Source organism: Camelina sativa, chromosome 14 (genome assembly GCF_000633955.1).
Source record: "Camelina sativa cultivar DH55 chromosome 14, Cs, whole genome shotgun sequence".
Taxonomy (NCBI): domain Eukaryota; kingdom Viridiplantae; phylum Streptophyta; class Magnoliopsida; order Brassicales; family Brassicaceae; genus Camelina; species Camelina sativa.
Genome location: NC_025698.1, coordinates 3,842,087 through 3,854,605, shown reverse-complemented (window position 1 = coordinate 3,854,605; position 12,519 = coordinate 3,842,087). Strand labels below are relative to the sequence as shown.

Sequence of the window (12,519 nt, the reverse complement as noted above, 5' to 3'; positions counted from 1 at the left end):
CACGACAAGTTCGTTCTCAACCGCATATGGTTACTTATGTTCATTGTTCCCCTCCAAATTAGCTTGTTTGAGTCAATTCTTTTAGTATTTGTTGTCAAAAGAAAAAACTAAATTACTGTTTTTTTTTCTTTTTGGAAGCATCAATTATTCTATGATGTTCAAAGTTGGAATGAATAGCGCCAAGAATGTCTCGAGAATGGGAAGAGATTTGGTTGTTCGTTTGTATCGAGATTCGAGATAGATACACTCATACACTTGATAGGATAAATCCAGGAGGAAATATATATTTACTTGAAAATAATTGGTTATATCGGTATGATCCGGTACAATCCGAAATCTACTAAACTCGAAAGTAGTCCAACCGATTTAACCCAAAATTCTCAAAGGATCGTGAGAGAATCAAAACTTCCTTGGACTAAGTATAATAATACCAGCAATATTGGTATTATTAGGTGTATCAGTGTATGCCATAGTACTAACTAAACCAAACATTTTTTTTAATGAAATGCAATGTGATCATGCCCATACCTTTTTGTGTGAATGTGGTTGTTTTAAAGAATATTCTTATTGGATAGGTAATTTCTAAATCGATATGAAATTATAAATTCTAAAAATCAAACACATGAATTTTGAAATAATATGTTTTATCATTGGATTTGAATCCTTCTATTTTATACTTTCAAATTCATTTAATATATAATGTGGATTTTAAAATCCAAAAACAAATCATTAAATGAATAACATGAGATTTTAACAAGTATTTGTAAATCATAAAACCAATAATACATAATTTTAATAAGTATTTTAAAATCAATGATTGAATAACAAATTATTTTTGTTTGGATTTCCAAATCCATTAAAATTATAGAACCAATAACCCCTATCGAAAATAATGTCAAAAATGTAAACATCTTATGTGTTTTATTTAATCTCATGGATCAGAACAAATTCTGCACATAGAATGGTATACGATCTGGAGTAATCTCACTCTTTTTATATAGTGGATAGATTTAGGGTTTGTGAAGAAAAGCTTGAAGGCCCAACAAACGAGCCCGAGAAAACTAAAATTTACCCTTTTTTTGTCATCTGAAATATACAAACAAACCAATTAAGCATAAAAAATTTCTCATAGTCAAAGTTTTTTTAGATAAATAACTGACTTTTAAAAACTAAAAAAAAAACCAGAAACTAGAAATAAACTTATTATACAATTCGCAGGACAGTTTTCTACGTCCCAAAATACAACTGGTAGAAAATTCGGAGCATCCATTGTTTAGGGTTTAAGAGATTTTTGGGAACAAATGGCAGCTTAACTTTTTATAACGCTTACCTTTTTTATATAGTAGGGTTTGTGAAGAAAGGCTTGAAGGTCCAACAACAACAAACGAGCCCGAGAAAACTAAAACTTACCTTTTTTTTGTCATCTGAATTATACAAACAAATCAATTAATCGTAAAATTTTTCTCATAGTCAAAGTGTTTTTAGATAAAAAACTTACTTTTAAAAACTAAAAATACCAGAAACTAGAAATAAATTAAAAGAAACATATAAATACACTAAGTTTCCTCCAAATCTATCATAATGGTACTCAATATTCTGTTTAGAAAACATAAATAACATTTGTATATGAATAGCATGATTGTATTTGTATCATACCAAAAAGAACAAAGAAAAAAAAAACATCTTTGTGTCTGTGTATGTATATAACTGGTATATTTGAATAAATTAATAGAACCATATCAATATACCATTGATAGCCTAAATTTTAATATGATGATGATGAGTTTAATAATGTCCAAAATGAAAACATCTTCTGTGTTTTATTTAATATTACGATTTTTCTTTTCTCCAAATATGATGAGTTAAATTGATCTGAACTACGATTTTGTTGGAAGTGTGCAACTATGGTGTAAAATATGAAATGAACTATATCTCAAATCTATTCATATACAAATGTATATGAAAACAACTTACCTAATTAGAATGAACTATATAAAAAGGGAAATAGTTCTGTTTATATGTGAATTATACAAACAAACCAATTAATCACAAACAAACCAGCCGGTGCTATGGCACACATAGCACATGTCTAGATGACCCGGGCCTGGTCTGTTTATATGTGACTTATTTTGTAAAATATGAAAACAACTTTACAACTTACAAGCATGGGAATATTACAGAAGTGACATAGAGTGTTTAAACAAGTGGAGCTTGAGATGGAAAATATAATAGTATTTGTTATAGGATATAAAAGTGAGTCGATTACTCATTTGTTTAATTGGAATAGCATCGTGGTACATTGGATCCGTTCTCTCTCGCCTTCAGATGTCCAATATGCGGTAGATATACAATAACTTATTCCACGACACGAGGTTGTCTACACATTCATATCGTGTTCTCTCGCCGTCATAAGATAGAATAATAAATGAGCTTTGATGTTTTAGAAAAGAATAATTAACGAGTTTACTTGTTAATAATTTCAATAGTTCACGTTTTTAGTATGATGATTAGCGTACCTACCTACAAGAGCACGACTTCGATCTATAGTTGAGTTAGGTTAGGATATTTAATTTGGTTGATGAATACTATCTATGATACTGATAATTTTAACTGTGAAAGTTTTCGAAGCACGAAAAACCAGGTGCCGAGAGAATCTCACTTTTAACCTGCATTGGATTTTAAGTCCGAAAAAATTAAGAGTTAAGAGTAACTTGTCCAAAAAAATTAGTTAAGAAAGACAGTAGTAATTAGTAAAGCGTTATTTTCAATGTTATATAAGCTGCTGACTAATCAATCCATGAGAAGTTAGATTTTGTTAGTTGTTTTATTTATTATAATTAGTTACTTTTGCTTAGAAAAGTTTATGTTACTATCACCACATCACTTTTCGTTTAAGAAATCGAAAAAGGAATAACTGGCGGTAGAACCGGTCATAAGCCAAAAGAAAGTTTGGGGTTAGGTTAGCTCTACAAATATTAGGGTCAACATGGAGCGACTTGATTGATAAACCGACCAATTTAAAAAAAAAATTGCTACTGCAGAATGCAGCAGGTATATGATTATGCCTGTAGTAGGGAATGGCGAAAATGTTTGAAACTCATTATGAACTTGTGAGGACATAACAAAGGATAGGAATGGTATCTTCAATAATGTCAAGATGGGGACTAGGACCACCAATATGGGCATATTCTAGCTTTCTTTCTCTTTGCCTTTAGACGAAGTTGCTCTTAATTTATGCTTAGATTAGAAAACGCAAAACCAATACATAAAATAACTTACCTAATTGGAATTAATTTGATTTCGTGTTGATCGACACTCAAGTATGAAATTGGACAGCCATGCCAGTTGCTGAGCATTAAACTCATATCATGTCCAGAAGGAATATTTTATGATGTTTCGTATTTTACTATGAAGAACTGTAGCTAGGTTGGCAACATTCTTGCATTAGCGTTTGTTTCATGTTGGATTATTATTAGTAACTTACATGATAAATTATACATTCATAATTTTTTTTTTTTTGAATAAAATGTAAAATTTATTCGAAAAAATATTTGTTTACAACAGAGTGCAGCGTTTGTATAAATCTGTGATTCAAAAAAGTTTAAAAAAGATTTGTGTTAAAAGAAACTAATAGTATTGTGAGTGCTTGTCTTCATCTAGAAGCGAGCCAGACTAGTAGAAGATCGTTACATTCATAATTTCATATCATGTTCTTTTGTCGTCTTTCGTATTCTGAATATTCCTTCAATTAATTTTTATTTACTTATAATATTAGAAGATAGAATGAGTTTATTATTTTTATTTCAATAGTTCACGTTTTTAGTATGATGAACAGCGTACCTACCAATATGCACGACTTCGATCCATTTATTTAAGTTAGATTAGGCTTTTAAATTTGGGTGGTAAATTCCAACTATGGTGGTAGTATGGTTAATGGTACTGATCGAATTTATTAATCGGTACCAAAATTATAAATCAAGATTTGATAAATTTGAAATACATGTGTTCGACTGCCACACATATCAGAAAAATGATAAATGGCATTGTAGACAATGAAGCATAACTAACTATAACCTAGTGAATAAAAGAATTCTACAACGCTGAAGGTTTTCAAACTCATGACATCGAGTGCGGAAGTATTATAAAACGTAACCTTAAAACGAGGAAGACAAGTGAATCCATGGGAACTTTTTTTATTGTCACGTCACTTTATATTGAGTTAAAGAGTAAACTAGTAGATTGATCGATAAACAAGCAACATTAACCAATGACAACTAGTTTTAAAAGGATTTTGTCTATTTGCGCTCATGATTATGTAGTAGGGAATAACGAGAAATGTGAGGACATGATAGGATAGGAATGGCCAGAGCTCATGTATGTTGAGATCTAGGGACTCTGACCACCCAAAAGGAGATTTTTTGCTTTCTTTGGAAAAGGTGAAAAACTCTTATCACTTAGACTACTATGTTTCTTGTCTATTGCTTTGATTTATGTTCAGATTAGTAAACGCAGAGCCAAAACCTTAATTGAGTACTCAACAGGAATCATTCTATTTCGTATTCTCCTATGGATTTGACACCCTAGTATATCGCACTGCAGTTGTAGAACATTAAAAACTTATTATAACTAGATCATGTCCGCAACCAAGACTAAAGACTAAATGGATAACAAACATATCATTTCATGTATCAAGATTAGGGGTTGGCAAGTAACGAACCTATCAACAAGTTTCTCATTCTTCAACAGAAAACCAAACACATATCACAGAACCAAAGCCACTAGTAAAGTAGAAACATGGTTGTGTGGGCTAAAGTTTCCCGGTTCAGAAGAAACTGATCTGGACCTGCTATATTGTGATCGTCAATCGGTCAAAGTAGTCAAACCATACCCTAAATGTGTCACAGGAAGTGAATCTAAAGAATACGCTACATCAAGAACTAGCCCCATATATGTACCGGAAGCCTAAAGAGGTTAGTACCAAAAAAACAAAAACAAAAAAGGGCTTATCTACTGTTACTACAGACAGATTGTGTTAGTGATGCATCCTATCGCTATGAACCGCGTGTTACAATCTCTAAGTCATCAGATATCACCATGTCTCAGGAGGCATTGACCAAAACGACCCTGACAACCCAAGACCCTCGGCCACCGGCTATGAATTTGTCCCAGCTTGTGTTTCGTTAGTACCAACGGGATAGCTAAATGCTTGACTCTCATTAGTTACATTATGAGCTGTTGATCGAGGCGGAGGAAGCGTTTGAGCTTGTGCTTGAACTGGCCGCGTAGGTCGAATGATCATATGGTCATATTCCGTACCAGGTTCTATGCTGCCTCGCATCCGGCTCGGTTGGCGCCAATTTGCAGTGCTAGCAGGAGGCAAATTTATGAACTCTCGTGATGATAACTGTCCCGTTGCACCACCAGGATTATGTCTTTGGTCGTTGGTCCCTCCGTAATTGACAGATGAAGTTTGGAGATGTGTAATGGAAGATGGCATGGGTCTTAGCATGGGTCTTTGGTCGTTGGTCCTTCCGTAGTTGACAGGTAAAGTTTGGAGATTTGTAACGGAAGATGGCATCGGTCTTAGCATGGGTCTTTGGTCGGAGGTCCCTCCGTAGTTGACAGGTAAAGTTTGGATATGTGACATGGAAGATGGAATCGTTCTTTGGTCGGCGGTCACTCCGTAGTTGACAGGTAAAGTTTGGAGATGTGTAATGGAAGACGGCATCGACCTTTGGTGGACGTTCCCTCCGTAGCTGACAGGTAAAGTATGGCTATGTGTAATGGAAGATGGCATTGGTCTTCCGTGGGAGTTCCCTCCGTAGTTAAGTAATGATTGGATGTATGTAATGGAATGTGGCATCGGTGGCATCGATCTTTGGTAAGCGTTCCCTCCGTAGTTGACAGGTAAAGTTTGAGGATGTGCAATGTAAGATGGAATTGGTCTATGCTGTGCAGGGGACTGGCTCAAATTCTGCATACAGATAAGAACAAAAAATCTTCAGAGTTAATTAAACAAGCAAGGAATTCATGGATAGGAGAGACTAGAGATCGGAATCCTTGCAGGCCCAAATGGTGATTAAGATCAGGTACATGTTCTAACTCTCCTAGACCAAAACAAATCTAACGCAGATGAAAACTGTAACATGTTATAACCGATCCTTTTGAATTGCTCATAATTTCTGCTATAAGTTGTTGGATTGCACTAGTTGGCATGTGTAAGTCGATAAAATTACATTGTAATGTAGCTTCACCAGATTTTTACGAGAGCAAACAAAGAACAACAGTAGGGTAATAAATAACAAACCTGCATTGCATAATGATGCTGCGACAGAGGCGCGGATGGCAATTGAGTCTGATTAATGCCACGTCCATGGATGAGGTTCCATCTCTCCATCAAATCAGAGGTTCTTCCTACACAATTTTCAAGGGGCATAACATGTGAGCCTTGAAACTGAGAAGACTGAGCAACCGGCATTGATGTGTCAAAGTTTGACGCATTAGTAGCTAATCTATCTTGTGGAGATGAGGATGGTAAGAATTGTTGCCCATCAAACGCATTCAAAGATTCTGGCAATTGTGGCAGTGTGTTGATTGACGCAGACGAGTGGTTAAGCATAGTATAATCTGTAGTAGGCTCATGTGCGTTATATGACGGAGCCTGAATCTCAGATAAACAAAGATTCTGTTCATGGACTTGCGTGCCACTGGATGTTTCCATTTCATTCTCATCTCTAGGAAGATGCAAAACAGTAGGCCCCAAGTTGATGAAACTATTTGGATCTCCATGGTCATGAGTGGTTTCAGGTACTAGTTCCACGTCCTCATCGTTCTCTGTTACAACCGTCCATGATCCATCAGCAGTGATAACCACATCAGCAGCGCTACTTCCCACCTCTTCTAGAATCTGTGGATATTAAACAAGATTGTTTATTCGGTGTAGGATGTAAAAAGATTTATCACTAAGAAACAACAATAAGATGCCTACCTTTTTAAGTTTTTGATCTACACGGATGTCAGTATAGCAAACAGACTGATTGCAATGCGGGCAGCGCCATGATGGTCGTCTCAAATTCATGTTGACATAATTCCAAAAGTCAAAACACTACAGCAGAAAGTAACATATCAAAATAGAGATAAGGAGTAAACCAGAGCTTTGAATGTTACGTTTTCATGAAATAATTATTCTCACGATGATTTAAACAATGGAAAAACAAGAACAATCCTATCATTACTTGTGCTTAACAGAAATGCATCACCTGAAGATGTTTACAGACATGACCCTTCACAGGAAGTTTGATACGCGTTCGGCTGTTATAATGGTGATAATTAAATCTTAATAGGTTGAGGTAACTGTGAAAGCAACTTCTTAAGATATAAAGCTACAGAGGAAAAACATCTCCGGATACCTGATAGGACAACTGAGAGATATCCTTGATGGCCCCTCAATTATGTCACAATCTACAGAAAATTTGGAAAAGACAAACAATGGTTGATCTGGATAAGTGCTCTAGGAATACAATTATACGAATGGATACAACTAAATGATTTGATGACTCATATGTGGAATGCAATTAACGTTAAGCAGATACTTTCTACTCCTAGTGACTAAATACTTTTGGATATACCTGAATTTGATTCAATGACTTCAGGATGAACGTAATCTTTAAGCAACGGTTTGTCTGGCAGCGGTATGACATCGATAAAAGCAATAGCAATTAAGTAACTACCTATAAAAAATGTGTAACAATCCATTATTACTGAAAAAAAGGAGAGAAAATTAAAGTGATTAAGAATCTTCATTGAACAAAAACCTCCAAAACAGCCTATTGCTTGTAGAAGATTTGCCCCAGCGTTGACCAGGGCAGTAACATCCGTCGGAAGCTGCGGCCCTGACTCCTGAAAAGAAATGACAACGACAATTACTTGCATCATAGTAAGTACTTCTAAACCATATCCGAGAAATAAACAAAATGCACAAACCATTGAGATGTTAACTCTCTTGTCAACGCCCTTTCCATTCAACAAAAAGCTGTAATTTTCATATGTAAATCAATATGGTTAAAATACAAAAACTGCTCACAAACATCCGGCAGAAAAAGGAAAGCAATCAAACCACACCTGACTTTTTGTGGATGTACAATACAATTAGACTTGCTGATGTCTTCAGTCCGGACAACAAATAATCCCTGAAGAGCAAGCAAGATTCTGTTATAAACCTAACTATTAAGCATAATTAGCAGTCCATAAAACAAAGATTTAAAACTATAAAATGCTGAAGTGCCACGACAAGCAAAGCTGAATAGTAACCTTTGAAAGTACATTCATTCATTCTTCTTACCTAATTGCATATATGCAGGAGAAACCACATATGCACAATACTATATGAAAGCATATTCAAAAAGCGACACAAAATCTGGTACCAAGGCTAGCACAGTAACAAAAAGGCACTCATAACCAAAATTACAATACATACTACTTTCTGTTTAAGAGAATGTGGCATCTTCTTTGAAATATGGAAATCCTTCACCAATATCTTTGATTCTGGCTGCCAAGAGAAACAAAGCTAACTAAAGCACACATTAGAAAGAAAAAAAAAGTGCTAGGAGTTGAATAATAAATAAAGTCACCTTCGCCTCACAAGAAAGAACAATATGCCCCAGCTTCACACATGGATAGAACCTATAGACAGAACAGAAGTAGATTCAAAAGAAACCAACATTTTGATATTAGTTACCAAGTTTTCTTTATAGTAGCAGACTGGTACCCTTAGTGATTTGAAATAACTGAATGAACACACATGAGGAGCTGTCAAATACTCAATCCTCATAAGCTAAAAGTATCATAAGAAAATAGAAGCCTACTTCTCTATAACCTCCGAAATTAGACTGACGGGACTATCTACATTAGGAGTGACAATTTCAGGACTGCTGAAACTATTCCACATCTGAACAAGAAGAAAAACACATCATTACTAACAGAATCCTGATTATTCTCGAAACAGAAATTTCGGCTGGAACGAAACATACCAAGTCTATGATATCCAACAGTTGTTGAGTCTCTGTCTGTGGGAACCATCCAAGCTGACAAGCACTCTGTGAGAGAAACACAAATACACCTCAGCTACGTAACCATTAACCCAAATCAACAAACTTGTATGAGATTCTGCCACAAAGTTTCCTAAATTCAAACTCTTTATCTCTTTCTTTTTACCTTAGCTGAGATCATCAGCGTCATTACCACCGCCCTCGTTTGAAGATCATCACATATACGATGGCACACCTGCACCATATAACACAACAGAAACAAAAGTACTACTATGAGCATACAAACCCCCAAAAGGAAGAAGCACCTTAAAAAAAAATCAAAACTTTTTAGAGAAGCACATACATAATTGAGGACTAAAGCCAGGTCTTGAACATTCCCTGGAACTTCATTTTTCCCAACAGCTGCATCGATTTCACTGCATTCCACCAAAAGCCAAAAAAAAAAAAAAAATTGGAAAAAATATCTCAGTGAAACTGGGAAACCCAGAAATGCAGATTTTAGGGTTTAAAACATAAGATGGGTTTTTAAGTAAATGAGATAATTACTTAGCGAGAGTGATGCAGAAAGCTTGAAACTCCTTGGTGCTGAGTTCAGAACGAAACCCAAACCTAAAAGACAGTAATTAGAAACAAGATTGTTTTTTTTATAAACATAATCATTTATTTAGTAAGTATTTAACAATTATTTTACTTTGGTGGATACATAAACTAAACAAGAAAAATCAAAGAGTCAAATGATAGAGACTCACATTGAAAAATAATAGTATATAGTATATACAAAGAAAACAAAAAAAAGGAAATACCCAGAAGTCGCCGGAATCACCATTGAATCTTGGAGATACTTCACCTTCTTCGAGAAGTCTCCGGGGGTCGTGAGTTATAATGATTCTCTAAACCGACACAACACGGCCGCTAGAGGGAGTAGTGGTAGTAGCTTATGCCAATTTATACTTAGCAGTTTACTCCCTCATTGTTTTTTTTAATTTTACAGCGCGGTCCTCATACTTTTGAAAGTTACTACTGAATACCCAACTAGTTCTTTCTAGTCTCTCTAGTTCTCTAGTTTCTTTAATGTATATGTCAGCTTTTATATATATAGTCATAAATTCTGGAAACCGAACGTTAATCTACCATTAATTACCCAGTCACTGTTGACGGTTCATTTACCTTTCTTTATTTTCCTATGTATGTGTGATGATGTGTCACTCTAATTTAAGATTTAGAAGAGCTCACTAATCACAGTTTTTAATATTTAGACCTGTCAAACGACCAACGAGTGCAACGATTTATCCGCTAAATGCGCCCGTAATCATTCCTCCTAATGTCATTACCTTAAGTGAAGAAAAAAAAAGTACACTGACTAAAATAGACATAGACCATTCAAACCGAGGTTACTGGTCTGGTTTATTTAACCGGTTTGAAATTTTCCCTATGTATCTATATATACATTTTTGGAGACATTTATCAAATAAATTCTGAAATTCACACTTATTTACAGGTATGCTATTGACATTAAATATTTTTAATTTTAATTTATAAAATAAATTTTAAAACCAAGATTTTGTGCATAACAAAAATTCCTAAAATATATTTTTAATCAATCAACAACTAATTACAATATCTCATTAAATATATGTTTTGTAAAATTCCTAAATATTTCCTAAAATATCTCCTTAATTCATTACAATATTTAATGCTAACAATAAAAATGTATGTGCAAATCCCAAATTAATATTTACGTCAATACATATTTGTCCGTTTTTTTGTCAACAAAAAAATCAACTCAAACGAGCCAATTAAGGGGTATTTGTCCGTTTTATCTGCAAAAAAAAAATAAAAAAATAAAAAATGATCATATTTCATAACTTATTTCTGAATCATATGTAAACAATACTATATTTTTTTGCATTTTTCGTTATTTGGATTTTGAAAAACGTGCATGTTATACTTAAGCAAAGAAGAAAAATTGTATTTAGATATCTAGCGGGATGAGTTTGGGTATTAATATAAATTGAAAATTATTTCATTGACTGTTAGTAAATCATCAGTTCATCTATATTAATATCTATATTAATATTTTTGAAGTACATTTTACGTTATGCCCTTTTAGTTTTACTTATTAAAATTTTTATTTTCAACATTAACCCCTCAAAAATTTCCATAAATAGTATCACGACAGATTTTGTTTCCTAAATCTATATTAATATTTTTGAAGTACATTTTACGTTATGCCCTTTTAGTTTTACTTATTAAAATTTTTATTTTCAACATTAACCCCTCAAAAATTTCCATAAATAGTATCACGACAGATTTTGTTTCCTAAATATTTTACATTTCATTCCAACCAAAAATAAAAACAGCAATCAAGATTATATAGACACATAAACTATGATATATTTTCCATTTTATTTTCCAAACCTGTGAGTTTTGATTCTTAACGTAAGAAGAACTTCTAATTATATAAATATTATAATTAATATATATATATATATAAATTTAATAAAATTTAAATTATTATGAATATGTAAAATTAAAAAAAATTAAAATACTATATAATGTGGTTATAAAAAGGATATGTTGTAATTAATCAAATATTATTAAATATGTGCTAACACGGGTTAAATCCTCATTTTATTATTTGCCACACTATAAATATTATAATATCTGACATATAAAATCAATATATTTACCTAAGATTGTGTAAAATAATTAATTCATTAGGAAAAATGTGACTTAATCACATCATATAAATGACTTATTATGTATTTAGATCCCTTATTTTTTGTTATAATAATTAAAAATCGAAATAGAATCTCAAACACTAAACAAAACAAACTAAATATAATAAAAAATGGTCATATATTACAGGTTAAAAAATTAATATAAACATTTAGTCGCACAAGCGACCGGAAAATTAGATTATTTCTCTATTTATAAAAGATCCAATATTTAACAAACAAATAGAATATAAAATATAAATAATAATAAAACTATATGCACGCGGTGTACCGCGGATTAAAATCTAGTTATTTTGTTAAGACCATCGACATTTGAATATTAGGCATATCTAATTAAGTTTATTAAATTACGATTATGTAATAAACAAACAGTACTACGGTATACCACATGTTATATTCTGAATTTAACAATTTAAACCGGTAAACCTAAATTTTTAAACCGGTAAACCTAAATAATATATAGATATAAGGGATATATATTTAAAATTTACAAAACATTAGTTAGATATATAATTAATCTATTAAAAATTATATTTTTATTTTACTTCTAAAAATATAGTTTCGCGGTATATCGCAGGTTAAAACCTAGTATACACTAAGTGGTGTAATTGGATTGAAGAATACATGTGGATATAACATGATCTGCCACGTATAGTCCCACTTCTTCCATAATCTTCGATTTAGTTTATATAATAATGCACAAAATTAGGCCAAAATAATAACGATATATCTAC

The 12,519-nt window shown here is 32.9% G+C and overlaps 1 protein-coding gene across 3 annotated transcripts; it reads right to left on the bottom strand.

Moving 5' to 3' along the window:
* On the bottom strand, positions 4,702-9,963 carry LOC104739483 (E4 SUMO-protein ligase PIAL1-like). 3 transcript variants are annotated; one of them, XM_019236031.1, is made up of 17 exons: positions 9,851-9,963; positions 9,594-9,656; positions 9,391-9,463; positions 9,214-9,282; positions 9,030-9,095; positions 8,865-8,947; positions 8,631-8,682; positions 8,477-8,548; positions 8,122-8,189; positions 7,984-8,032; positions 7,815-7,899; positions 7,629-7,730; positions 7,410-7,461; positions 7,260-7,311; positions 6,989-7,105; positions 6,308-6,907; positions 4,702-5,974 (listed from the first exon to the last, which is right to left on the bottom strand). In XM_019236031.1, exons 1-17 carry the CDS (start codon positions 9,871-9,873, stop codon positions 5,153-5,155), a joined length of 2,448 nt encoding a protein of 815 aa, XP_019091576.1. In that variant the 5' UTR covers positions 9,874-9,963; the 3' UTR covers positions 4,702-5,152. The 3 variants fall into 3 exon arrangements, with proteins under 3 accessions (XP_019091576.1, XP_019091575.1, XP_019091577.1); XM_019236030.1 differs by having other exon boundaries at positions 7,815-8,032; XM_019236032.1 differs by lacking the exons at positions 8,865-8,947; positions 9,030-9,095; positions 9,214-9,282; ... (1 more) ...; positions 9,594-9,656; positions 9,851-9,963 and adding an exon at positions 8,768-8,855 and having other exon boundaries at positions 7,815-8,032.

Excerpts from the sequence above, each read along its gene's own strand:
- LOC104739483 (XM_019236030.1), bottom strand. The coding sequence starts at position 9,873 with ATGGTGATTCCGGCGACTTCTGG. Across the intron at positions 9,657-9,850 it reads GTGATTCCGGCGACTTCTGG|GTTTGGGTTTCGTTCTGAAC; the intron begins GTATTTCCTTTT and ends ACTGTCTTTTAG. Across the intron at positions 8,549-8,630 it reads TTCTTTCTTGTGAGGCGAAG|CCAGAATCAAAGATATTGGT; the intron begins GTGACTTTATTT and ends TTCTCTTGGCAG.